The sequence below is a fragment of the Leptodactylus fuscus genome, chromosome 5 (assembly GCF_031893055.1).
Source record: "Leptodactylus fuscus isolate aLepFus1 chromosome 5, aLepFus1.hap2, whole genome shotgun sequence".
Classification (NCBI taxonomy): domain Eukaryota; kingdom Metazoa; phylum Chordata; class Amphibia; order Anura; family Leptodactylidae; genus Leptodactylus; species Leptodactylus fuscus.
In genome coordinates, this window is record NC_134269.1 from 35725232 (window position 1) to 35751830 (window position 26599).

Genomic DNA, 26599 nt, shown 5'->3' on the forward strand with positions numbered 1-26599 from the left:
CACGATACGGTATGATTATCATATTCATTTTTTAGGGTATTATTTTAAAACGGGGGGGGGGTAGTTTAATCTAACATTAGCAATGCCTGAATGGCCTTTTTAAAGGCTATTCACGCATATGTGGGCTCTATCAGCATAATTTTGCTGATAGAACCCCTTTAAATAAATTTTCCAAGATAGTAATAATAATGACCTATCCTTAGGAAAGGTCACCACTAAGATCAGTCAATGATTATCCTCCCTGACCCCACCAATCACCTGTCTGAAGAGACTATAGTATTTGGGTGATTGCTGCAGCCTCTTCACTGAATACCAAACACAACTCTGCACATTAAATAGAGGGCTGGCTTGGTATTGAACATAAACACATGGTAGAAAAAAAAAATTCCAAATAAAACCAAAATGAAAAGCCTTTGGTCACATTACTCACTTAGCTCTCCTCTCTTCCTGCATTTGCGGCTTGGTTTTCTGAGCCTTGTCTCCCATACGGGTCCCTTCCAGTTTTCCCACCAATGACAGCACCTCCCCAGTGGGCTCATCTCGGCGGGTTCTATCGATCAAGGAACGATCTGCTTGAAGTACGAGGTTAGAGTTCTAGGAGAAAGAAAATAATGTCAAAAAAAAAACAAAAAAACAAAACAAAAACCAAGAGACCTCATTGATACAGATGCTCTCAAAAAAACTTTGATTTTCTGTCATCATTTGTGTCATTAATATAGTTTGCATTTACGCTTTATATATTTTATATGCTTTATACCGTATTACTGGCATCATGGCTTATTTTCCATAATATGCCAGCAATAGGGCACTTACTAGGTTAGTGATGCACAAAAACAGTCTGCGAGGAACATAAAAGAAATAGTGCTGGATTGATGAGGGAATGGGCAGGTGATTTTTTTCCAAGGCATTTGATAAGTTTTAAGAATTTAATCACAATTGGGCTCTCCGTCGTGTTGGGCTCTCCGTCGCTCAAATATGCCAGGGAATCTGAATAACGGAGAGTCCACCTGCTAAAACAGTGGTTACCCAAGGACCCTATAAACTATAGTGGGGTTTGCCAGGTTTCCGCCATTTTTACACTGAAACTTGCAGAGAAAAATACTCTGATTTTGGTAAAACCTGCAAGGAAGTTCCCTACGGAGACTCTGGCACAAATGTGAACCTAAACCGACACCGCTATGGCAACAGGTGTATTTCCACATCATAATGTATAGGTTAGCAGACACCTGCAGCATATATCTAAGGCTGGTCTTACACGACTGTAGTTTTATACCGCAAATGGTCCGCAATTGCGGGTTTAAAATTGCGGACCATTTACGGTCCCATAGTTTTCCATGAGGCCTCTTACACCACAGTAGTTTTTGTCCGTGGTGTGGCGCACCGCAACCGTGCTCCGGACAGTATACCGCATGTCCGTAATGGCCGTGCTTTTACGGCACGGCACGCCCAATAGAAGTCTATGGGCGCGTGCATTTTTGCGGATACACACAACACATGTTAAGTGTGTATCCGCAACTGTGGATGTCAATATGTGTGATTTTGTGATTGTGATTTGTTTTGTTTTTTGCAGATCTGCATAATACTGATACACACGGAACGTTGCGGATGCACTTTGCGGACGTCTGCGGAATGAGTTTTTAGAGTGAAATTTGTGTTGTGGATCCGCAAATTGCTGGTCTTACACGACCATAGTTTAAGTCCGCAATTGAGGGTTTTGAATTGCGGACCATTTGTGGACACATTATACTCAATGCGGCCTCTTACACCACCGGATATTTTATCCGTGGTGTGTCGGGCCGCAACCGAGGTCCGCACTTTTTAGAACATGTCCGTAATGGCCGCAATTCACGGCACTGCACAAACTCGCCCATAGAACTCTATGGGCGAGTGCGGCAGCTCACGGACATCTGCGGAGTGTAAGTTGCTGATCAGCAACTTGCGGATCGTAAAAGCATTACGGTCGTGTAAGACCAGCCTAAGGCCAGCCTTACAATTCTTCCTTTCATGTTTGACAATTTCCTGTTTCTGAGGACCAGTTCACATCTGCATTCAGACATCTATATATCTGGTACCTCTATATACAGATGTAGCAGAGTTAACGTTAACCCAAGATTTCTGCAATTTGTTAAACTGCTGGAGCATATTTTATAACAAAAACAAACAAAAATTCATAAAAAAATTTTTTTCCAATGTCTTTTCATTGGTATTTATTTATTCTGTGATAAAGGAATCATGCTGCAGCAACTTAACCAAGTGCAGAAGTTCACAAGGCAACTACAATTCATGTCTATGGGCCCCTACACACGGCTGTAGCTTTTGTGTCCCTCGTGTAAATATTAAGCGTATTATGAATTCCGTTCTATTCTTGCCTACATTTGTGGCACAGACAATAGTAGGGTATCGTTCAAATCACAGATTACAAGTTCCTGTGAGCAAGGCCCTCAGTCCCATTGCTTTGTCTGTACTTGAACCCTACAAATAGTACAGTGCTGTGGAATATTTGGCGCTATATAAATAGTATTTATTTATTATATTATTATTAATAAATCATTTTCCAGGAGACATACGGACATGTCTCTACAGACAGTAAAATCCAGCAGGGTCATATGTCGCCTAATCTTGTTACATCTGACAGGTCACCGTATACGCCACCACATCCCAGACTGTGTGTGAACAGAACCTAGAAACATTTCATGACCGATAATTTATCAATTGTTATTGTTCTTCTTTTAGAACATGAGCAGCAGTATGTGCCCATTAATAAAATGACTGAACAAGACTATTAGTGAGTGTACTGACTGTATTATCTGTGGATCTGCAGTACAGATTTACATAAGAGAGCAGTATATACAGAACGTCAACAAAAGCGCCGGAAGAACTACAAGTCTCAGCACATCCGTAACAAACAGAAAGTAACTTGAGTAGAGGAGACTCTCCTGCGTGACTGGCGGTCTATAGCTGCAGCGCCCGGACTGACTCTCAGCCACCTGGCACCCGAACCAGGAGGACTAGAGTCTATCACATTCTCGCTCCTCACCGGATCCTCAGAACAACCTATCTGACAATACCGTGCGTACTTACCGCCTTGTACTCGTACTGAAGGCTACGGGCAGTAACATCCGCCATTGCGACGCTGATTGCCCGGTCTAGACTTCACACACGGGGCAAACAACGCGCTGCAGACGAAACTTCCGCTCACACACTTCCGCTTCCGGAGCGCGCAGCACCGTTCGATGTCAGTTTTTTTTATTTAAGTAAACTTTATTTCAAGTTATTTGCATTAAAACAATAAACAGAATGAATGTTTCAATATTGTGAAAATATGACATAAAGTTATTGAAAGAATGTATTTAAAGTGGAATAATCTCTAAGGCCAGGTTCACATCTGCGTTCAGTATTTCATTCAGGGGGTCTTCTTGGGGACCCCCACAAACAGACTACCGAACGCATTAAAAAGCAGTGAGCAATGAAACCACACGGACCCCATAGACTATAATGGGGTCCGTGTGTTTTCTGTGCTCTATCTGCGTGAATCATGAGGAGAGAAAGGTGCTGCTTGAAGCATACCTCCCAACTTTTGAAGAACTGAAAGAGGGACAAAATGTGCGGCCCCGCTCACTTTTGTGTTAACTCCGCCCATTCGTTAATTTTTCATGTGTCCGCACACAGTATAATCCTCCTACAGTCACCCGTAAATTATATGTCCCCCCTCTATCTCTCCCCCAGTTTCATATACACCCTTCATCTGCCCCCAGTTTCATGTCCCCCTTCCATCTCTGCCCCCAGATTCATGTCCTCACATCTCTGCCCCCAGTTTCATGTCCCCTCCATCTCTGCCCCCAGATTCATGTCCCCCCAGATTCATGTCCCCCCTCCATCTCTGCCCCCAGATTCATGTCCCCCATCTCTGCCCCCAGATTCATGTCCCCCCTCCATCTCTGCCCCCAGATTCATGTCCCCCCTCCATCTCTGCCCCCAGATTCATGTCCCCCATCTCTGCCCCCAAGATTCATGTCCCCCAATCTCTGCCCCCAGATTCATGTCCCCCCTCCATCTCTGCCCCCAGATTCATGTCCCCCTCCATCTCTGCCCCCAGATTCATGTCCCCCCATCTCTGCCCCCAGATTCATGTCCCCCATCTCTGCCCCCAGATTCATGTCCCCCATCTCTGCCCCCAGATTCATGTCCCCCCATCTCTGCTCTCAGATTCATGTCCCCCCATCTCTGCCCCCAGATTCATGTCCCCCCTCCATCTCTGCCCCCAGATTCATGTCCCCCATCTCTGCCCCCAGATTAATGTCCCCTCCATCTCTGCCCCCAGATTCATGCCCCCCCATCTCTGCTCTCAGATTCATGTCCCCCCATCTCTTCCCCCAGATTCATGTCCCCCCATCTCTGCCCCCAGATTCATGTCCCCCTATCTCTGCTCTCAGATTCATGTCCCCTCCATCTTTGCCCCCAGATTCATGTCCCCCATCTCAGCCCCCAGATTCATGTCTCCACATCTCTGCCCCCAGTGTCATGCCTTCCTCTCCATCTCTGCCCCCAGTATCATGCCGTCCTCTCCATCTCTGCCCCCAGTGTCATGCCGTCCTCTCCTTCATCTGCCCCCAGTTTCACGTTCCACCTCCACATTAAACTTACCTTCTCCTCCGCTCCCTCGCCGCTCTCTGCGCGCCTCTCTCGCTGACACATGCGGCTGAAGGAAGGAGCTGACACAGGTCAGCTCCTCGCTTCGCCGCTGCGTGTCTCTCTCGCTGACACATATGCGGCTGAAGCGAGGAGCTGACCTGTGTCAGCTCCTCGCTTCGCCGCTGCCGCCGGCTCCTGGCTTGTAGCAAGCTTGTAGTAAGCCAGGAGCCGGCGGCAGTTGTGTCAGCTCCTTCCTTCAGCCGCATGTGTCAGCGAGAGAGGCGCGCAGCAGCGAAGCGAGGAGCTGACCTGTGTCAGCTCCTTGCTTCAGCTGCGTATGTATTCAACTCAGATCGGCGTCCTCTGGAAATCGGGACATACCTCCCTCCAACCGGGACCGCGGGACATGTCACCCAAATCGTGAATGTCCCGCGGAAATCGGGACGGTTGGGAGGTATGCCTGAAGTACTTTTGTGTCCACCTGACTCTTGCGGACAACATGCGGAAAACGCGGATCCCATTTTATCTATGGGGTCCGTGTGGTTTCATTGGTCGCCGCTTTGTAATGCGTATAGGTTTTCATTCAGGGGGGTCTCCAAGGAATACCAAACGCAAATGTGAACCAGGCCTAAGGTCAAATAAATAAACATATTTGACCAGAGACATTTAAAGGGCACTAGTGTTCCAGGTGCACATTCAGGGCAGCAATCCCGACTCCTACCACCACCAAGCATGGCTAAGCCACAGAGCCCTGAACAAACCCAGCACCCTCCTACCAAACAACAGCCAACTGCCAAACCAAAAGCACCAACAGGCAATGATAAAGACCCAAAATAAAGGGGGCCATAGAGAAAAGCAAAGGGCAGTACATCGGTACATCGAAGAATGGAGAAACAAAATAAATAACTCCAAGAAACTCACCGTGTACCAGTTACTGCAAAGGGACTACACCATGGACACTTACCTGGAAAAAATACCCCACCCCAAGCACAAACAGACCCTGAGCCGGTACAGACTGAGAGCCCACAGCCTAGAGAGAGTAACGGGGCGGCACAGGCAGACGTACAAGCCACAAGAGAACAGACTGTGCCAACATTGCGACCAAGGGGCCCTAGAAGACGAGGCCCATTTCCTGCTACACTGCACCAAATACTCAGCTGTCAGGGTCGCCTACTACCAAAGGCTCTCAGAACACATCCCAGACTTCGCATCTGCAGACGAGAAGAAGAAGCTCTACATCCTACTGGGAGAAGAGGAGTCCATTGTGAAGATCGCTGCCCAATATGTGTCCACCTGCAACCAAATAAGGGGAAGATGAGACCCCAAGGACTATTATACCCCAAATCACCCACCCACCCACCCTACGCTTGCCCATACCATGTCCATTGTTCACCTGCCATCAAATGCCTAGAACGACGATACCCCAAGGACTATTGTAACCCAAGCCAAACCCATACAAGAAACTGCTGGAAGCAGAGAAGAGATCCAGATGCTGAACTCATTACCCAAGGGGATTGGGATGTCATTCTTGGTTTCTACACGATTGGGGTCTCGCCACAAACCCCATCATATCATTTGTCTGACACTACGGTCGTCTGGCGAGAAATTATAACAATTCATAGATATTTTTGTTTCAGGATGGAGGGTTGGATTTCCCCTCCTAGTAACATCACTCAGAAAGGTGACTGGGATAGTTATATGGTCTCAACCGGGAGGACTGAGAGTTCTTTTTGTTCGACAGCCTGTAGGGGACAAATGCTCTTTGACAGACTGAAGAAAGCGCCTCGGGCCAACCTGCTGAAGCCGAGAGACCACAAACTTTATCCGATATTTTTATATCTTTTATTCCTATTTTATTTTCTGTACTGTATTGTGCTTTTACTGTTGCTTCACAATCTTCTGATATGTACTCTGTATATGTTAGTATGTTAGTGGCTAGTACCACACATGCATGGGTTGCTAAAAATACAGGCTAACTCCACAGCGCTATAAGGAACCATTCCAATGTCACCCACATTGCATTTTTAAAAAAGGAGTCTGTAACCAAGCCCAGCATATCAAACCAGCCCCGCAGAGACATAGGCTAGGGTCACCTGAATCCAACGGTGTTTCCCCCTTCCGAATGGGTGCCTCCTTTCCTGAGTGCTCTCTCTTTCTGTCAATACTCAAATGAGCTCTTTGGAGCAACGAGGGTGTTGCCATTGCTCCAAAGAGGTAAGCGGCAACGCCCTCGTTGCTCCAAATAGCTCGTTTGCATGTTGACAAAGGCAGCGATATCTCGGCAACGGAGGCACCCATTCACAAGGGGAAAACACAGTTTAATTCAGGTGACCCTAAGCTATCTATTTCTGCGGGTCTGGGTTGATATGCTGGATTCTGGAGACAAACTTCCTTCAACATGAAACCTGCCAGCACCTTGGATCGTACGACTTCATATATCAGTAAGAGAGATGTAAAACGACTTGGAGTAGATTCAGAGCATCTTTACTGTCAGCGATCTTAACAGTGATCGTTTGGGAAATATCATGCAAAAAAAAAGCAAGCCCGCAGCGCCTCACGTAAGCTCCAGTGGCGCAATCGGTCAGCGCGCGGTGCTTATAAAGCAGTAACTGTCGAGCAATGCCGAGATTGTGAGTTCAAGCCTCACCTGGAGCATCCTTTCTTGCTTCCCTCATCTGTTTTTTTAGAACAGCAGCGAGGCAGCACAGTCTCTCAAGGCGCTTCATCCTCATCTATCAACACCACTGACGCTAGGTTCACACCTACGTTCTTCTTTCCGTTCTGTGCTTTCCGTCTTCTGCATGCCAGAAGACGGAAAGCACAGACCGGATACGGCCATGAGCGGCGGTAAGCGTTTTATGCTCTCTGCCGCGAAACCGGATTTTTTTATACGGACACAGAGTACTGCATGTCCGACTCTGTGTCCGGATTATAAAACCCGGTTTCGCGGCGGAGAGCGCAAAACGCTCACCGCAGCTCACGGCCGGACATCTCTCTCACCCATTCAAATGAGTGCTTTCCTGAGTGCTCTCTCTTTCTGTCAATACTCAAATGAGCTCTTTGGAGCAACGAGGGTGTTGCCATTGCTCCAAAGAGGTAAGCGGCAACGCCCTCGTTGCTCCAAATAGCTCGTTTACATGTTGACAAAGGCAGCAATATCTCGGCAACGGAGGCACCCATTCACAAGGGGAAAACACAGTTTAATTCAGGTGACCCTAAGCTATCTATTTCTGCGTTTCTGGGTTGATATGCTGGATTCTGGAGACAAACTTCCTTCAACATGAAACCTGCCAGCACCTTGGATCGTACGACTTCATATATCAGTAAGAGTGAAGTAAAACGACTTGGAGTAGATTCAGAGCATCTTTACTGTCAGCGATCTTAACGGTGATCGTTTGGGAAATATCATGCAAAAAAAGCAAGCCCGCAGCACCTCATGTAAGCTCCAGTGGCGCAATCGGTCAGCGCGCGGTACTTACAAAGCAGTAACTGTCGAGCAATGCCGAGGTTGTGAGTTTGAGCCTCACCTGGAGCATCCTTTCTTGCTTCCCTCATCTGTTTTTTTAGAACAGCAGCGAGGCAGCACAGTCTCTCAAGGCGCCTCATCCTCATCTATCAACACCACGGAATCACAAATCAGGCAAACTTGTGTGGTTTGGAAGAGTCCTGGCCCTCCATTAAGCTTTTCTTCTTCTTCTTCACCATTAACAATATCCTGTGACTGTGTCATCCAAAGGAGGCAAGAAAGGCACCCCTGGCTCTTCTTGAAAGAACGCAAGCACGCCAATAAGAAAGCTTTAGATTTGGAACGCAAAAGGTACAAGTCCCATCTGGATAATGCATTTGGATGGCTGGTGCATGTCTGCTTTCTTTGAAAAATAGAATCATAAGGCTTGTACCCTGCATCCAGCCCCAGTGGCCTAATGGATAAGGCACTGGCCTCCTAAGCCAGGGATTGTGGGTTCGAGTCCCATCTGGGGTGTTTGTCAGCCTAAGCTTTACAAGCGTACCCTGGACGTGTTTTAGGTCCAAATTAAAAGTTCTCAAGCCTCCTCTTCCCGGGGTGATTGTCTCGCTTGCTTCTGAAGCGGATCGTGCCAAACCTGGCCCCGTACTAACATGAAAAGGCAATTTCTATGTCCCAAGAAGAGCAATTCAGTGTAACGCTATCTTCTTTGAATGCAGAGAACGCCCTATGCTTTTGAAAAAGACAGCACCTTGCTTTATTCTTCCTTTATATCCCATTGCCTAGACAAACACGGGGTACGGAATCGGAGATATCCATCTGCCTCCAATTGTGAATTTTTTTTACAAACAGAATTTCTTTACAACGCAATCCTATGTTGTTGGGATAGGGCACACGCATGGATTGCTAAAAATACAGGCTAACTTCACAGCGCTATAAGGAACCATTCCAATGTCACCCACATTGCATTTTTAAAAAAGGAGTCTGTAACCAAGCCCGGCATATCAAACCAGCCCCGCAGAGAGATAGGTTAGGGTCACCTAAATCCAACGGTGTTTCCCCCTTCCGAATGGGTGCCTCCTTTCCTGAGTGCTCTCTCTTTCTGTCAATACTCAAATGAGCTCTTTGGAGCAACGAGGGTGTTGCCATTGCTCCAAAGAGGTAAGCGGCAACGCCCTCGTTGCTCCAAATAGCTCGTTTGCATGTTGACAAAGGCAGCGATATCTCGGCAACGGAGGCACCCATTCACAAGGGGAAAACACAGTTTAATTCAGGTGACCCTAAGCTATCTATTTCTGTGGGTCTGGGTTGATATGCTGGATTCTGGAGACAAACTTCCTTCAACATGAAACCTGCCAGCACCTTGGATCGTACGACTTCATATATCAGTAAGAGTGAAGTAAAACGACTTGGAGTAGATTCAGAGCATCTTTACTGTCAGCGATCTTAACGGTGATCGTTTGGGAAATATCATGCAAAAAAAGCAAGCCCACAGCACCTCATGTAAGCTCCAGTGGCGCAATCGGTCAGCGTGTAAGGGGCTTATGGAATAACTGTGTCATTTGTCTGATCTTCTGCTGCCATCTACTGCTGAAAGACTAAATTGCAGGGCAAATCTATTCACAAAGAACCCCCCCTACAGCTCAGAGAAAGATGGTATGTTCCAGAGAGGAAAAGCGTGTGCATACAGGAAGCTGCAGGCAGAAGGGGGACACATGTCGTGCTAAGAGGACATGCTGCAGGCTGCTGTGCCCATTAAGGACTTTTCTTTGCTGAACAAGGACCCTGAGAGACTTCACTATCCCTGCCTTGTGTCAGCTTGTAAACAGAGGTATGTTGGAATGTGAGTAGAGTGAGGGGCCATACAGCTCGGTCAAGCATTAAAGCAGCTTTGTGTGCTGGAAGACAAAGCAGGCCCTGCCTGGAAGATAAAGCAGGCCCCTGCCTGGAAGATTAATAAGGTGCACCTTGTTACTGACTTACTTTAAGAGAGGCCTCTCCTAGCCAATGCATACAGGTTCTAACTAAAGACACTAGAGGGGTAACTACCACTATTTGTTGTGCGCACTGTCATATTGAAGTTATATGTTTTGCTTAGCTACTGTATACTTATTTCTTACCTTCTCTCCCGTTCCCATTCCCTTCCCCTCCTTTCTTTATTAAACTGTTATATATTGTTATTCCGTGGCTCTGTGCAGTTACTGCGTATATCATCACCTGCTCCCCATTACATTTCTGGCGTAGTCGGCAGGATACGCAGTCTGTATTGAGGCATGGAAGGACAGGGCAATGCTGTAGATGGGAATGCACCAGTGCAACCAGAAAGGGATGCACCAAGGCAACCAGATGGGGGAATACCAGTGAGACCTTTATCCCTGGGTGCAATGTTGACCCATATACCAAAATTTAAAGGAGATAATATACCGCTGCATGACTGGGCACAGCGTATGAAAGGCATGTTAAGGGTGGCAGGAGTAACTACGGAAAATCAAGGTGAAATATTGCTGATGGCCCTAGAGGGGCATGCTCAAGATACTGTATTGCTGCGTCCTGAGAGTGAAAGGAGGACACTGGAGCAGGTGGTGAAGATTCTTGAGAGAGTGTATGGTGGGAGACCTGAAACAGGTGATTTGCAGGCACAATTGTTTCATAGATTACAATGTGAGGAGGAAGGGTTGCCACAGTATGCCAATGCACTTCAGAGAATTATGAAGCGAATTCTTGCCGCAGAGCCAGAGCTAGCACAAACTCCCGGATATGCCGATCGCACCCTGCGAGATCAATTTCTTAGAGGACTATACAATCCACTGATTAAAAGTGCCCTCCGGGAACGAATCAGAGTAGAGAAAAAACTGACTTTCCAAGAGATATTAGAAGAGGCAGTCTCACGCACGCAGGCTGAAGACCATGACCCACCGAATAGATGGAGTGAGGTCCGAACGCATAGGGTAGTCCCGAGTGAGGGGCCCAGAGAGCCAAGTCGGCTGGAAAAACAAGTAGATCTTCTGCAAGAGACTGTATTAGCCCTTCAAGAGCAGCTGAAGCTTATGCAATTACAAGCCAGAACGCCAATGACTGAAGTGGTAGCAACAAGACCAGCGGCCGCGCAGCCAAACACTCGCATAGCATCAGAGCAAGAAAAGAGAGACCGGTTTGATCAAAGGCGACAGAGACCCGCTAGAGAATATCAGTGTTGGGACTGTAGAAGGTGGGGCCACATGGCAAGTCGCTGCCCTGAGAAGAGGGGACCCCAGGGGACTCCGACGTTAAACTAGAACCTCCCTCCATAGTTGGGCGTATGGCGGGAGGACAAACGGACAGTATGGGAGATAAATGCCCTGAAGATATAGTTGCAAACACTCCAACGATTACGGCTGAATTTGAAGGGAAGAAAGTGAGATGCCTGCTAGATACGGGGTCTCAGGTGACCACGATGCCAGAACAATTCTTCTATCAACACTTTGGACGGACCATGTCCATTGACAAGAGAGCCCATATCAAGCTGATGGCCGCTAACAATCTACCTATTCCAGTAGTGGGAGTCGTGTGGATGGCGGTGCGTGCTTGTGGCCAAGACTTAGGCCAGAAGGGGATTATATTAACGGAAGGACAGTACAACAGGGTGGTGCCAGCCATCATGGGCATGAATATTTTGAAGGAGCTGGATCAGCTGCTTTTCAACAAAGAAGGACCTGATTACTGGAAGCAGACCGCTAATGACAGACCCACGCAGAAAGTTTTCCAGCACCTTATCCGCACCAGCAGTTTGAGGAGGAATGGCGGGAATCGATATCCAGTAGGAAAGATCCGCGTACCAAGGCGGACCAAGATAACTTTACCACCAAATCGAGAGACTGTCCTCACGTTACCTGTTGGGGCGCACCGGAAGCTAGATGGTATGGAAGTTTTGGTGGAGCCCATATTCCTCGAAGAGGATAGAGTTGATCCATTGGTGGCACGAACTTTAGCCACGGTGAGAGATGGAAGAGTCCCTTTGCGGTGTGTGAATACAAGTGATCAAGCCCTCACGCTCACACCGGGTGTCGTCTTGGGACATGTTTATTTGGCGCCTGAAGAAGTAGCAAGTACTGAGACAATTGAGCTGAAACCAATAGAGGGAGAAGCCTGGGCCTTGTCCGTATCCTTTGAAGAAAGAGAGGATCCCACTGAACAGTGGAACAGCCGCATTATCCTAGAACAGATGGGAGCAGACCTCACACCCTTTACTCCTGTAGAGGCCAAAACTATAGAAAATTTTATCTGGGAAAATCAGGCCACGTTCTCTCGACACGAGGAGGACTTCGGTTGTACCAACAAAATTCAACATGAGATACCCACTGGGGAGGCTCCCCCCAGCAGAGAGAGATATCGACAGATACCCCCAAAGTACTATCAAGAAGTAAAGGAATTACTTGCGCAGATGCTGAAGAGCGGGGTGATACGAGAAAGTCAGAGCCCTTGGGCTGCCCCGATTGTGCTGGTTAAGAAAAAGGATGGGTCCACTCGGTTTTGTGTTGATTACCGCAAACTGAACAGTTGTACAATCCGAGATTCTTACCCGCTGCCCCGTATAGAGGAGTCATTGACCGCCTTGGGAAAAGCCCGTTACTTCTCCTCTCTGGACTTGGCCAGTGGGTATTGGCAGGTCCCTGTGGCAGAGAAAGACAAAGCCAAGACTGCATTCATTGTGCCCATGGGGCTCTTTGAATTCAACCGAATGCCGTTTGGACTGAGTAATGCCCCGGGAACCTTTCAGCGCCTTATGGAAAGCTGTCTAGGAGACATGAACTTTGAAGCTACCCTGATATACCTGGATGATATCGTGGTATATTCTGCAAGCTTTACACAACATCTAGACCAGTTAGGCCAAGTGTTCCGACGCCTGCGGGGACATGGGCTTAAACTCAAGCCTAAGAAGTGTCGAATCTTTCAGAGAGAAATCGAATATCTGGGGCACAAAGTGTCCGAAGCTGGAATACAACCTTCAGATGACAAAGTGAGAGCAGTGCAACAGTGGCCCACACCGACCACATTGAGGGAAGTTCGTGCATTCCTTGGGCTAGCGGGTCATTACCGCCGCTTTATCAAGAACTTTGCGAAGTTGGCAGAACCCTTGCACGAATTACTCAGAGGGACTGCGAGAGGGCCGAAAACACAAAGGATCAACTGGGGACCTCGACAAGCGGAAGCTATGGACAAAATAAAACAAGCCTTGACCAGCGCCCCTATCCTCGCTTATGCAGACTACAATCTTCCCTTCCGGTTATATACCGACGCAAGCCTTTACGGACTAGGCGCAGTACTGTCACAAGTACAAGAGGGCGTTGAACGTGTAATTGCTTACGGCAGCGGTACGTTACGAGAAACAGAACGTAATCCTGTGAATTACAGCTCTTTTCGCTTGGAACTGCTGGCGTTAGTGTGGGCAATCACTGCAAGGTTTGCCGAGTACCTCGCTGGAGCCCGGATTGAAGTATACACGGACAACAACCCCCTGGCACACATCACCACTGCCAAGTTGGGAGCCATGGAGCAAAGGTGGATAGCACGTTTATCCAAGTATGACTACCATGTACAGTACCGCTCAAAGCATGAGAACCAAAATGCTGATGCGCTCTCTCGAGTCACCTCAGAAGTTCCTGTGGGAGAAATAGATGAACAATTGGAAGAAGATGAAATCCCAGATTTCCGCAAGTTCACCTCAAAGGTTGTAGAGGCTCGGATTTTGGAAATAACAACAGGAACATCTTCACGGCTACTGGGCCAATCCAGGGAAGAATGGATCAAAGTGCAGTCTTCTGACCCAGAGTTAGTCAGGGTGAGGGAATGGGTGACTCAACAGAGGAAACCAAGCAAGAAGGTACGGGAAGAATTATCACACGAGACCCTCCAGATTTTGAGCCAGTGGGAGAAGTTGTCTATGCAAGAGGGGCTGCTGTATCGCAGAGTGTACTTGGCGGCTGAGCTAGAGGAGCGATGGCAGGTGGTGATACCGCAGAAAATGGCATTACCCCTGGCTCAGGAAGCTCATGAGAAGGGGGCCCACTTTGGACCGGATAAGACGTACCAATGGCTGCAAAGGATAGTATACTGTCCCCAACTTCTCCGGACAGTAGAAAAAGCCTGCAAGTTGTGCCGTGCCTGTGAGCTAAGCAAGTCCCTGACACAGAGAGCGCCAACGCAAACCATTGTTACCAAGGAGCCATTGGAAGTGCTTATGATTGACTATCTGAAGATTGGACATTCACATCGGGGCTATCAGTACTGTCTTGTGATGACGGATCATTTCACCAAGTTTGCAGTGGTGACGCCCACCAAAGATCAAACGGCTGCATCAGCTGCGCAAGCCATCAGTGAAAACTTTATCCAAGTGTATGGCTGTCCCAAACGAATACACTCTGATCAAGGGGCCTGCTTTCAGGGCAGTGTCATGAGGGAGCTGCAGAGAATCTATGGCATGCAAAGGTCAAAAACCACTCCGTACCATCCACAAGGAAACGGAGCCTGTGAGAGGTTCAATCGGACTCTATTACAGATGCTACGCACATTAGAAGATGATCGCAAGAGCCACTGGCCCAATTATGTAGCAGAATTGGTGTGGACTTACAATAATCGTGTTCACTCTACCACCGGCTATGCCCCATATGTTTTGTTGTTTGGAAGAACTGGGAGGGGCATCGAGGAATTGAACCTGACTCCCCCTGGGGATAGTGAAAGTCAGAGTGTGGGCTCCTGGATAGACTGCCATCGCAGACGACTGGAGACTGTACATCGCATTGTCACCAAGCGACTACAGGAAAAGAAACACCCGCCACAAAAACCTGCACAAGAGGTTCCGTTCCAACCGGGTGACAAGGTTCTAGTCGCTGAGAAGCGTCCACAACATAAATTGAGTGAGCGCTGGGAAGTAGAGCCCTACATTGTAGTCAGAAGAACCTTCCCCCATGGACCAGTTTATGAAGTGAAAAATGAGCGAGGGGACCGTACTCGCATTCTCCACCGAAATATGCTAAGGCCCTGTTATTCTGAGGCAAGACCGACTGAAAGCGAAGCTGAGAGCACGCCTGCATCTGTATGTGTCCCCACTGAGGGGGGCTTTGAAGATGAAGATGAAGAATGGTGGCAGCCTCCAACCAACCCAGTCGACTGGGAAGCATCACCTGACAGAGATCCAGAAGATGTAAACCTTGAAGACAGCCTCCTTCCTCCATCTAATCCAGATGCAGGTGCCACCCCTGCAGAAGATGATCTGACCTTTGCCAGAGCCAGCAATGAGAATGCTGTGACCCCTGATATGGCTCAGACCACGAGAGAAGTGGCCATGGCTCCACGTAGAACTGAGAGGGCCAATGCTGTTATTCCCCCTGAAAGGTATTTGGCAGATGAGTTTGTGTATACTGTTAATAGGTTTGATTATAAAGTATTGACCCCCAAACACCAGGTTGGGAGGCCGAGCAGAAGGTGCTTTCGCATGACCCTATGTAAGGCGTCCAAGGAAAGTATCGACCGTGACGGCCGATGTCAAAGAGGGGGGGCATGTAAGGGGCTTATGGAATAACTGTGTCATTTGTCTGATCTTCTGCTGCCATCTACTGCTGAAAGACTAAATTGCAGGGCAAATCTATTCACAAAGAACCCCCCCTACAGCTCAGAGAAAGATGGTATGTTCCAGAGAGGAAAAGCGTGTGCATACAGGAAGCTGCAGGCAGAAGGGGGACACATGTCGTGCTAAGAGGACATGCTGCAGGCTGCTGTGCCCATTAAGGACTTTTATTTGCTGAACAAGGACCCTGAGAGACTTCACTATCCCTGCCTTGTGTCAGCTTGTAAATAGAGGTATGTTGGAGTGTGAGTAGAGTGAGGGGCCATACAGCTCGGTCAAGCATTAAAGCAGCTTTGTGTGCTGGAAGACAAAGCAGGCCCTGCCTGGAAGATTAATAAGGTGCACCTTGTTACTGACTTACTTTATGAGAGGCCTCTCCTAGCCAATGCATACAGGTTCTAACTAAAGACACTAGAGGGGTAACTACCACTATTTGTTGTGCGCACTGTCATATTGAAGTTATATATTTTGCTTAGCTACTGTATACTTATTTCTTACCTTCTCTCCCGTTCCCATTCCCTTCCCCTCCTTTCTTTATTAAACTGTTATATATTGTTATTCCGTGGCTCTGTGCAGTTACTGCTTATATTATCACCTGCTCCCCATTACAAGCGCGCGGTACTTATAAAGCAGTAACTGTCGAGCAATGCCGAGGTTGTGAGTTCGAGCCTCACCTGGAGCATCCTTTCTTGCTTCCCTCATCTGTTTTTTTAGAACAGCAGCGAGGCAGCACAGTCTCTCAAGGCGCCTCATCCTCATCTATCAACACCACGGAATCACAAATCAGGCAAACTTGTGTGGTTTGGAAGAGTCCTGGCCCTCCATTAAGCTTTTCTTCTTCTTCTTCACCATTAACAATATCCTGTGACTGTGTCATCCAAAGGAGGCAAGAAAGGCACCCCTGGCTCTTCTTGAAAGAACGCAAGCACGCCAATAAGAAAGCTTTAGATTTGGAACGCAAAAGGTACAAGTCCCATCTGGATAATGCATTTGGATGGCTGGTGCATGTCTGCTTTCTTTGAAAAATAGAATCATAAGGCTTGTACCCTGCATCCAGCCCCAGTGGCCTAATGGATAAGGCACTGGCCTCCTAAGCCAGGGATTGTGGGTTCGAGTCCCATCTGGGGTGTTTGTCAGCCTAAGCTTTACAAGCGTACCCTGGACGTGTTTTAGGTCCAAATTAAAAGTTTTCAAGCCTCCTCTTCCCGGGGTGATTGTCTCGCTTGCTTCTGAAGCGGATCGTGCCAAACCTGGCCGCGTACTAACATGAAAAGGCAATTTCTATGTCCCAAGAAGAGCAATTCATTGTAACGCTATCTTCTTTGAATGCAGAGAACGCCCTATGCTTTTGAAAAAGACAGCACCTTGCTTTATTCTTCCTTTATATCCCATTGCCTAGACAAACACGGGGTACGGAATCGGAGATATCCATCTGCCTCCAATTGTGAATTTTTTTTACAAACAGAATTTCTTTACAATGCAATCCTATGTTGTTGGGATAGGGCACACGCATGGATTGCTAAAAATACAGGCTAACTCCACAGCGCTATAAGGAACCATTCCAATGTCACCCACATTGCATTTTTAAAAAAGGAGTCTGCAAACAAGTCCAGCATAGCAAACCAGCCCCGCAGAGAGATAGGCTAGGGTCACCTGAATCCAACGGTGTTTCCCCCTTCCGAATGGGTGCCTCCTTTCCTGAGTGCTCTCTCTTTCTATCAATACTCAAATGAGCTCTTTGGAGCAACGAGGGTGTTGCCATTGCTCCAAAGAGGTAAGCGGCAACGCCCTCGTTGCTCCAAATAGCTCGTTTGCATGTTGACAAAGGCAGCGATATCTCGGCAACGGAGTCACCCATTCACAAGGGGAAAACACAGTTTAATTCAGGTGACCCTAAGCTATCTATTTCTGTGGGTCTGGGTTGATATGCTGGATTCTGGAGACAAACTTCCTTCAACATGAAACCTGCCAGCACCTTGGATCGTACGACTTCATATATCAGTAAGAGTGAAGTAAAACGACTTGGAGTAGATTCAGAGCATCTTACTGTCAGCGATCTTCACGGTGATCGTTTGTGAAATATCATGCAAAAAAAGCAAGTCCGCAGCACCTCACGTAAGCTCCAGTGGCGCAATCGGTCAGCGCGCGGTACTTATAAAGCAGTAACTGTCGAGCAATGCCGAGGTTGTGAGTTCGAGCCTCATCTGCAGCATCCTTTCTTGCTTCCCTCATCTGTTTTTTTAGAACAGCAGCGAGGCAGCACAGTCTCTCAAGGCGCCTCATCCTTATCTATCAACACCACGGAATCACAAATCAGGCAAACTTGTGTGGTTTGGAAGAGTCCTGGCCCTCCATTAAGCTTTTCTTCTTCTTCTTCACCATTAACAATATCCTGTGACTGTGTCATCCAAAGGAGGCAAGAAAGGCACCCCTGGCTCTTCTTGAAAGAACGCAAGCACGCCAATAAGAAAGCTTTAGATTTGGAACGCAAAAGGTACAAGTCCCATCTGGATAATGCATTTGGATGGCTGGTGCATGTCTGTTTTCTTTGAAAAATAGAATCATAAGTTTTGTACCTTGCATCCAGCCCCAGTGACCTAATGGATAAGGCACTGGCTTCCTAAGCCAAAGATTGTGGGTTCGAGTCCCATCTGGGGTGTTTGTCAGCCTTAGCTTTACAAGCGTACCCTGGACGTCTTTTAGGTCCAAATTAAAAGTTCTCAAGCCTCCTCTTCCCGGGGTGATTGTCTCGCTTGCTTCTTAAGCGGATCGTGCCAAACCTGGCCACGTACTAACATGAAAAGGCAATTTCTATGTCCCAAGAAGAGCAATTCAGTGTAACGCTATCTTCTTTGAATGCAGAGAACGCCCTATGCTTTTGAAAAAGACAGCACCTTGCTTTATTCTTCCTTTATATCCCATTGCCTAGACAAACACGGCGTACGGAATCGGAGATATCCATCTGCCTTCAATTGTGAATTTTTTTTACAAACAGAATTTCTTTACAATGCAATCTTATGTTGTTGGGATAGGGCACACGCATGGATTGCTAAAAATACAGGCTAACTTCACAGCGCTATAAGGAACCATTCCAATATCACCCACATTGCATTTTTAAAAAAGGAGTCTGTAACCAAGCCCAGCATAGCAAACCAGCCCCGCAGAGAGATAGGTTAGGGTCACCTGAATCCAACGGTGTTTCCCCCTTCCGAATGGGTGCCTCCTTTCCTGAGTGCTCTCTCTTTCTATCAATACTCAAATGAGCTCTTTGGAGCAACGAGGGTGTTGCCATTGCTCCAAAGAGGTAAGCGGCAACGCCCTCGTTGCTCCAAATAGCTCGTTTGCATGTTGACAAAGGCAGCGATATCTCGGCAACGGAGGCACCCATTCACAAGGGGAAAACACAGTTTAATTCAGGTGACCCTAAGCTATCTATTTCTGCGGGTCTGGGTTGATATGCTGGATTCTGGAGACAAACTTCCTTCAACATGAAACCTGCCAGCACCTTGGATCGTACGACTTCATATATCAGTAAGAGTTAAATAAAACGACTTGGAGTAGATTCAGAGCATCTTTACTGTCAGCGATCTTAACGGTGATCGTTTGGGAAATATCATGCAAAAAAAGCAAGCCCGCAGCACCTCACGTAAGCTCCAGTGACGCAATCGGTCAGCGCGCGGTACTTATAAAGCAGTAACTGTCGAGCAATGCCGAGGTTGTGAGTTCGAGCCTCTCCTGGAGCATCCTTTCTTGCTTCCCTCATCTGTTTTTTTAGAACAGCAGCGAGGCAGCACAGTCTCTCAAGGCGCCTCATCCTCATCTACCAACACCACGGAATCACAAATCAGGCAAACTTGTGTGCTTTGGAAGAGTCCTGGCCCTCCATTAAGCTTTTCTTCTTCTTCTTCACCATTAACAATATCCTGTGACTGTGTCATCCAAAGGAGGCAAGAAAGGCACCCCTGGCTCTTCTTGAAAGAACGCAAGTACGCCAATAAGAAAGCTTTAGATTTGGAACGCAAAAGGTACAAGTCCCATCTGGATAATGCATTTGGATGGCTGGTGCATGTCTGCTTTCTTTGAAAAATAGAATCATAAGGCTTGTGCCCTGCATCCAGCCCCAGTGGCCTAATGGGTAAGGCACTGGCCTCCTAAGCCAGGGATTGTGGGTTTGAGTCCCATCTGGGGTGTTTGTCAGCCTAAGCTTTACAAGCGTACCCTGGACGTGTTTTAGGTCCAAATTAAAAGTTCTCAAGCCTCCTCTTCCCGGGGTGATTGTCTCGCTTGCTTCTGAAGCGGCTCGTGCCAAAACCTGGCCGCGTACTAACATGAAAAGGCAATTTCTATGTCCCAAGAAGAGCAATTCAGTGTAACGCTATCTTCTTTGAATGCAGAGAACGCCCTATGCTTTTGAAAAAGACAGCACCTTGCTTTATTCTTCCTTTATATCCCATTGCCTAGACAAACACGGGGTACGGAATCGGAGATATCCATCTGCCTCCAATTGTGAATTTTTTTTACAAACAGAATTTCTTTACAATGCAATCCTATGTTGTTGGGATAGGGCACACGCATGGATTGCTAAAAATACAGGCTAACTCCATAGCGCTATAAGGAACCATTCCAATGTCACCCACATTGCATTTTTAAAAAAGGAGTCTGTAACCAAGCCCAGCATAGCAAACCAGCCCCGCAGAGAGATAGGTTAGGGTCACCTGAATCCAACGGTGTTTCCCCCTTCCGAATGGGTGCCTCCTTTCCTGAGTGCTCTCTCTTTCTGTCAATACTCAAATGAGCTCTTTGGAGCAACGAGGGTGTTGCCATTGCTCCAAAGAGGTAAGCGGCAACGCCCTCGTTGCTCCAAATAGCTCGTTTGCATGTTGACAAAGGCAGCGATCTCTCGGCAACGGAGGCACCCATTCACAAGGGGAAAACACAGTTTAATTCAGGTGACCCTAAGCTATCTATTTCTGCAGGTCTGGGTTGATATGCTGGATTCTGGAGACAAACTTCCTTCAACATGAAACCTACCAGCATCTTGGATCGTACGACTTCATATATCAGTAAGAGTGAAGTAAAACGACTTGGAGTAGATTCAGAGCATCTTTACTGTCAGCGATCTTAGCGGTGATCGTTTGGGAAATATCATGCAAAAAAACAAGCCCACAGCACCTCACGTAAGCTCCAGTGGCGCAATCGGTCAGCGCGCGGTACTTATAAAGCAGTAACTGTCGAGCAATGCCGAGGTTGTGAGTTCGAGCCTCACCTGGAGCATCCTTTCTTGCTTCCCTCATCTGTTTTTTTAGAACATCAGCGAGGCAGCACAATCTCTCAAGGCGCCTCATCCTCATCTATCAACACCACGGAATCACAAATCAGGCAAACTTGTGTGGTTTGAAAGAGTCCTGGCCCTCCATTAAGCTTTTCTTCTTCTTCTTCACCATTAACAATATCCTGTGACTGTGTCATCCAAAGGAGGCAAGAAAGGCACCCCTGGCTCTTCTTGAAAGAACGCAAGCACGCCAATAAGAAAGCTTTAGATTTGGAATGCAAAAGGTACAAGTCTCATCTGGATAATGCATTTGGATGGCTGGTGCATGTCTGCTTTCTTTGAAAAATAGAATCATAAGGCTTGTTCCCTGCGTCCAGCCCCAGTGGCCTAATGGATAAGGCACTGGCCTCCTAAGCCAGGGATTGTGGGTTCGAGTCCCATCTGGGGTGTTTGTCAACCTTAGCTTTACAAGCGTACCCTGGACATGTTTGAGGTCCAAATTAAAAGTTCTCAAGCCTCCTCTTCCCGGGGTGATTGTCTCGCTTGCCTCTGAAGCGGATCGTGCCAAACCTGGCCGCGTACTAACATGAAAAGGCAATTTCTATGTCCCAAGAAGAGCAATTCAGTGTAACGCTATCTTCTTTGAATGCAGAGAACGCCCTATGCTTTTGAAAAAGACAGCACCTTGCTTTATTCTTCCTTTATATCCCATTGCCTAGACAAACACGGGGTACGGAATCGGAGATATCCATCTGCCTCCAATTGTGATTTTTTTTTACAAACAGAACTTCTTTACAACGCAATCCTATGTTGTTGGGATAGGGCACACGCATGGATTGCTAAAAATACAGGCTAACTTCACAGCGCTATAAGGAACCATTCCAATGTCACCCACATTGCATTTTTAAAAAAGGAGTCTGTAACCAAGCCCAGCATATCAAACCAGCCCCGCAGAGAGATAGGTTAGGGTCACCTGAATCCAACGGTGTTTCCCCCTTCCGAATGGGTGCCTCCTTTCCTGAGTGCTCTCTCTTTCTGTCAATACTCAAATGAGCTCTTTGGAGTAACGAGGGTGTTGCCATTGCTCCAAAGAGGTAAGCGGCAACGCCCTCGTTGCTCCAAATAGCTCGTTTGCATGTTGACAAAGGCAGCGATATCTCAGCAACGGAGGCACCCATTCACAAGGGGAAAACACAGTTTAATTCAGGTGACCCTAAGCTATCTATTTCTGTGGGTCTGGGTTGATATGCTGGATTCTGGAGACAAACTTCCTTCAACATGAAACCTGCCAGCACCTTGGATCGTACGACTTCATATATCAGTAAGAGTGAAGTAAAACGACTTGGAGTAGATTCAGAGCATCTTTACTGTCAGCGATCTTAACGGTGATCGTTTGGGAAATATCATGCAAAAAAAGCAAGCCCGCAGCACCTCACGTAAGCTCCAGTGGCGCAATCGGTCAGCGCGCGGTACTTATAAAGCAGTAACTGTCGAGCAATGCCGAGGTTGTGAGTTCGAGCCTCACCTGGAGCATTCTTTCTTGCTTCCCTCATCTGTTTTTTTAGAACAGCAGCGAGGCAGCACAGTCTCTCAAGGCGCCTCATCCTCATCTATCAACACCACGGAATCACAAATCAGGCAAACTTGTGTGGTTTGGAAGAGTCCTGGCCCTCCATTAAGCTTTTCTTCTTCTTCTTCACCATTAACAATATCCTATGACTGTGTCATCCAAAGGAGGCAAGAAAGGCACCCCTGGCTCTTCTTGAAAGAACGCAAGCACGCCAATAAGAAAGCTTTAGATTTGGAACGCAAAAGGTACAAGTCCCATCTGGATAATGCATTTGGATGGCTGGTGCATGTCTGCTTTCTTTGAAAAATAGAATCATAAGGCTTGTGCACTGCATCCAGCCCCAGTGGCCTAATGGATAAGGCACTGGCCTCCTAAGCCAGGGATTGTGGGTTCGAGTCCCATCTGGGGTGTTTGTCAGCCTAAGCTTTACAAGCGTACCCTGGAGGTGTTTTAGGTCCAAATTAAAAGTTCTCAAGCCTCCTCTTCCCGGGGTGATTGTCTCACTTGCCTCTGAAGCGGATCGTGCCAAACCTGGCCGCGTACTAACATGAAAAGGCAATTTCTATGTCCCAAGAAGAGCAATTCAGTGTAACGCTATCTTCTTTGAATGCAGAGAACGCCCTATGCTTTTGAAAAAGACAGCACCTTGCTTTATTCTTCCTTTATATCCCATTGCCTAGACAAACACGGGGTACGGAATCGGAGATATCCATCTGCCTCCAATTGTGAATTTTTTTTACAAACAGAATTTCTTTACAATGCAATCCTATGTTGTTGGGATAGGGCACACGCATGCATTACTAAAAATACAGGCTAACTCCACAGCGCTATAAGGAACCATTCCAATGTCACCCACATTGCATTTTTAAAAAAGGAGTCTGTAACCAAGCCCAGCATAGCAAACCAGCCCCGCAGAGAGATAGGTTAGGGTCACCTGAATCCAACGGTGTTTCCCCCTTCCGAATGGGTGCCTCCTTTCCTGAGTGCTCTCTTTTTCTGTCAATACTCAAATGAGCTCTTTGGAGCAACGAGGGTGTTGCCATTGCTCCAAAGAGGTAAGCGGCAACGCCCTCGTTGCTCCAAATAGCTCGTTTGCATGTTGACAAAGGCAGCGATATCTCGGCAACGGAGGCACCCATTCACAAGGGGAAAACACAGTTTAATTCAGGTGACCCTAAGCTATCTATTTCTGTGGGTCTGGGTTGATATGCTGGATTCTGGAGACAAACTTCCTTCAACATGAAACCTGCCAGCACCTTGGATCGTACGACTTCATATATCAGTAAGAGTGAAGTAAAACGACTTGGAGTAGATTCAGAGCATCTTTACTGTCAGCGATCTTAACGGTGATCGTTTGGGAAATATCATGCAAAAAAAGCAAGCCCGAAGCACCTCAAGTAAGCTCCAGTGGTGCAATCGGTCAGCGCGCGGTACTTATAAAGCAGTAACTGTCGAGCAATGCCGAGGTTGTGAGTTCGAGCCTCACCTGGAGCATCCTTTCTTGCTTCCCTCATCTGTTTTTTTAGAACAGCAGCGAGGCAGCACAGTCTCTCAAGGCGCCTCATCCTCATCTACCAACACCACGGAATCACAAATCAGGCAAACTTGTGTGCTTTGGAAGAGTCCTGGCCCTCCATTAAGCTTTTCTTCTTCTTCTTCACCATTAACAATATCCTGTGACTGTGTCATCCAAAGGAGGCAAGAAAGGCACCCCTGGCTCTTCTTGAAAGAACGCAAGTATGCCAATAAGAAAGCTTTAGATTTGGAACGCAAAAGGTACAAGTCCCATCTGGATAATGCATTTGGATGGCTGGTGCATGTCTGCTTTCTTTCAAAAATAGAATCATAAGGCTTGTGCTCTGCATCCAGCCCCAGTGGCCTAATGGGTAAGGCACTGGCCTCCTAAGCCAGGGATTGTGGGTTTGAGTCCCATCTGGGGTGTTTGTCAGCCTAAGCTTTACAAGCGTACCCTGGACGTGTTTTAGGTCCAAATTAAAAGTTCTCAAGCCTCCTCTTCCCGGGGTGATTGTCTCGCTTGCTTCTGAAGCGGATCGTGCCAAACCTGGCCACGTACTAACATGAAAAGGCAATTTCTATGTCCCAAGAAGAGCAATTCAGTGTAACGCTATCTTCTTTGAATGCAGAGAACGCCCTATGCTTTTGAAAAAGACAGCACCTTGCTTTATTCTTCCTTTATATCCCATTGCCTAGACAAGCACGGCGTACGGAATCGGAGATATCCATCTGCCTCCAATTGTGAATTTTTTTTACAAACAGAATTTCTTTACAATGCAATCCTATGTTGTTGGGATAGGGCACACGCATGGATTACTAAAAATACAGGCTAACTCCACAGCGCTATAAGGAACCATTCCAATGTCACCCACATTGCATTTTTAAAAAAGGAGTCTGTAACCAAGCCCAGCATAGCAAACCAGCCCCGCAGAGAGATAGGTTAGGGTCACCTGAATCCAACGGTGTTTCCCCCTTCCGAATGGGTGCCTCCTTTCCTGAGTGCTCTCTCTTTCTGTCAATACTCAAATGAGCTCTTTGGAGTAACGAGGGTGTTGCCATTGCTCCAAAGAGGTAAGCGGCAACGCCCTCGTTGCTCCAAATAGCTCATTTGCATGTTGACAAAGGCAGCGATATCTCGGCAACGGAGGCACCCATTCACAAGGGGAAAACACAGTTTAATTCAGGTGACCCTAAGCTATCTATTTCTGTGGGTCTGGGTTGATATGCTGGATTCTGGAGACAAACTTCCTTCAACATGAAACCTGCCAGCACCTTGGATCGTACGACTTCATATATCAGTAAGAGTGAAGTAAAACGACTTGGAGTAGATTCAGAGCATCTTTACTGTCAGCAATCTTAACGGTGATCGTTTGGGAAATATCATGCAAAAAAAGCAAGCCCGCAGCACCTCACGTAGGCTCCAGTGGCGCAATCGGTCAGCGCGCGGTACTTATAAAGCAGTAACTGTCGAGCAATGCCGAGGTTGTGAGTTCGAGCCTCACCTGGTGCATCCTTTCTTGCTTCCCTCATCTGTTTTTTTAGAACAGCAGCGAGGCAGCACAGTCTCTCAAGGCGCCTCATCCTCATCTATCAACACCACGGAATCACAAATCAGGCAAACTTGTGTGCTTTGGAAGAGTCCTGGCCCTCCATTAAGCTTTTCTTCTTCTTCTTCACCATTAACAATATCCTGTGACTTTGTCATCCAAAGGAGGCAAGAAAGGCACCCCTGGCTCTTCTTGAAAGAACGCAAGTACGCCAATAAGAAAGCTTTAGATTTGGAACGCAAAAGGTACAAGTCCCATCTGGATAATGCATTTGGATGGCTGGTGCATGTCTGCTTTCTTTGAAAAATAGAATCATAAGGCTTGTGCCCTGCATCCAGCCCCAGTGGCCTAATGGATAAGGCACTGGCCTCCTAAGCCAGGGATTGTGGGTTCGAGTCCCATCTGGGGTGTTTGTCAGCCTAAGCTTTACAAGCGTACCCTGGACGTGTTTTAGGTCCAAATTAAAAGTTCTCAAGCCTCCTCTTCCCGGGGTGATTGTCTCGCTTGCTTCTGAAGCGGATCGTGCCATACCTGGCCGCGTACTAACATGAAAAGGCAATTTCTATGTCCCAAGAAGAGCAATTCAGTGTAACGCTATCTTCTTTGAATGCAGAGAACGCCCTATGCTTTTGAAAAAGACAGCACCTTGCTTTATTCTTCCTTTATATCCCATTGCCTAGACAAACACGGGGTACGGAATCGGAGATATCAATCTGCCTCCAATTGTGAATTTTTTTTACAAACAGAATTTCTTTACAATGCAATCCTATGTTGTTGGGATAGGGCACACGCATGGATTGCTAAAAATACAGGCTAACTCCACAGCGCTATAAGGAACCATTCCAATGTCACCCACATTGCATTTTTAAAAAAGGAGTCTGTAACCAAGCCCAGCATAGCAAACCACCCCGCAGAGAGATAGGTTAGGGTCACCTGAATCCAACGGTGTTTCCCCCTTCTGAATGGGTGCCTCCTTTCCTGAGTGCTCTCTCTT

General features: G+C 47.2%; 1 protein-coding gene and 15 non-coding genes across 16 annotated transcripts in view; 15 read left to right on the forward strand and 1 right to left on the reverse strand.

Moving 5' to 3' along the window:
- Positions 1-3214, reverse strand: part of SNRNP200 (small nuclear ribonucleoprotein U5 subunit 200) — a 29881-nt gene extending 26667 nt beyond the window's left edge. The window contains exons 1-2 of the mRNA XM_075272898.1: positions 3082-3214; positions 431-594 (exon numbers count right to left, since the gene is read on the reverse strand). Of these exons, the coding sequence (XP_075128999.1) occupies positions 431-594; positions 3082-3126 (209 nt within the window). The 5' untranslated portion in view covers positions 3127-3214. The remainder of the gene's footprint in view (positions 1-430; positions 595-3081) is intronic.
- Positions 3215-7194: 3980 nt separating this feature from the next.
- Positions 7195-7287, forward strand: TRNAI-UAU (transfer RNA isoleucine (anticodon UAU)). The gene is given in 2 exon segments: positions 7195-7232; positions 7252-7287. It is a non-coding gene; the product is annotated as a tRNA-Ile (tRNA).
- A 787-nt stretch (positions 7288-8074) lies between these two features.
- Positions 8075-8167, forward strand: TRNAV-UAC (transfer RNA valine (anticodon UAC)). The gene is given in 2 exon segments: positions 8075-8112; positions 8132-8167. It is a non-coding gene; the product is annotated as a tRNA-Val (tRNA).
- Positions 8168-8541: 374 nt separating this feature from the next.
- TRNAR-CCU (transfer RNA arginine (anticodon CCU)) lies at positions 8542-8614 on the forward strand. The gene has a single exon. It is a non-coding gene; the product is annotated as a tRNA-Arg (tRNA).
- Positions 8615-16757: 8143 nt separating this feature from the next.
- TRNAR-CCU (transfer RNA arginine (anticodon CCU)) lies at positions 16758-16830 on the forward strand. The gene has a single exon. It is a non-coding gene; the product is annotated as a tRNA-Arg (tRNA).
- Positions 16831-17820: 990 nt separating this feature from the next.
- On the forward strand, positions 17821-17913 carry TRNAI-UAU (transfer RNA isoleucine (anticodon UAU)). Its single transcript is given in 2 exon segments — positions 17821-17858; positions 17878-17913. It is a non-coding gene; the product is annotated as a tRNA-Ile (tRNA).
- A 1438-nt stretch (positions 17914-19351) lies between these two features.
- Positions 19352-19444, forward strand: TRNAI-UAU (transfer RNA isoleucine (anticodon UAU)). Its single transcript is given in 2 exon segments — positions 19352-19389; positions 19409-19444. It is a non-coding gene; the product is annotated as a tRNA-Ile (tRNA).
- A 374-nt stretch (positions 19445-19818) lies between these two features.
- Positions 19819-19891, forward strand: TRNAR-CCU (transfer RNA arginine (anticodon CCU)). Its single transcript has one exon. It is a non-coding gene; the product is annotated as a tRNA-Arg (tRNA).
- Positions 19892-20882: 991 nt separating this feature from the next.
- TRNAI-UAU (transfer RNA isoleucine (anticodon UAU)) lies at positions 20883-20975 on the forward strand. Its single transcript is given in 2 exon segments — positions 20883-20920; positions 20940-20975. It is a non-coding gene; the product is annotated as a tRNA-Ile (tRNA).
- A 374-nt stretch (positions 20976-21349) lies between these two features.
- Positions 21350-21422, forward strand: TRNAR-CCU (transfer RNA arginine (anticodon CCU)). Its single transcript has one exon. It is a non-coding gene; the product is annotated as a tRNA-Arg (tRNA).
- A 991-nt stretch (positions 21423-22413) lies between these two features.
- TRNAI-UAU (transfer RNA isoleucine (anticodon UAU)) lies at positions 22414-22506 on the forward strand. The gene is given in 2 exon segments: positions 22414-22451; positions 22471-22506. It is a non-coding gene; the product is annotated as a tRNA-Ile (tRNA).
- A 374-nt stretch (positions 22507-22880) lies between these two features.
- TRNAR-CCU (transfer RNA arginine (anticodon CCU)) lies at positions 22881-22953 on the forward strand. Its single transcript has one exon. It is a non-coding gene; the product is annotated as a tRNA-Arg (tRNA).
- A 991-nt stretch (positions 22954-23944) lies between these two features.
- Positions 23945-24037, forward strand: TRNAI-UAU (transfer RNA isoleucine (anticodon UAU)). Its single transcript is given in 2 exon segments — positions 23945-23982; positions 24002-24037. It is a non-coding gene; the product is annotated as a tRNA-Ile (tRNA).
- A 374-nt stretch (positions 24038-24411) lies between these two features.
- On the forward strand, positions 24412-24484 carry TRNAR-CCU (transfer RNA arginine (anticodon CCU)). The gene has a single exon. It is a non-coding gene; the product is annotated as a tRNA-Arg (tRNA).
- Positions 24485-25475: 991 nt separating this feature from the next.
- On the forward strand, positions 25476-25568 carry TRNAI-UAU (transfer RNA isoleucine (anticodon UAU)). Its single transcript is given in 2 exon segments — positions 25476-25513; positions 25533-25568. It is a non-coding gene; the product is annotated as a tRNA-Ile (tRNA).
- A 374-nt stretch (positions 25569-25942) lies between these two features.
- On the forward strand, positions 25943-26015 carry TRNAR-CCU (transfer RNA arginine (anticodon CCU)). The gene has a single exon. It is a non-coding gene; the product is annotated as a tRNA-Arg (tRNA).
- Positions 26016-26599: the final 584 nt, after the last annotated feature.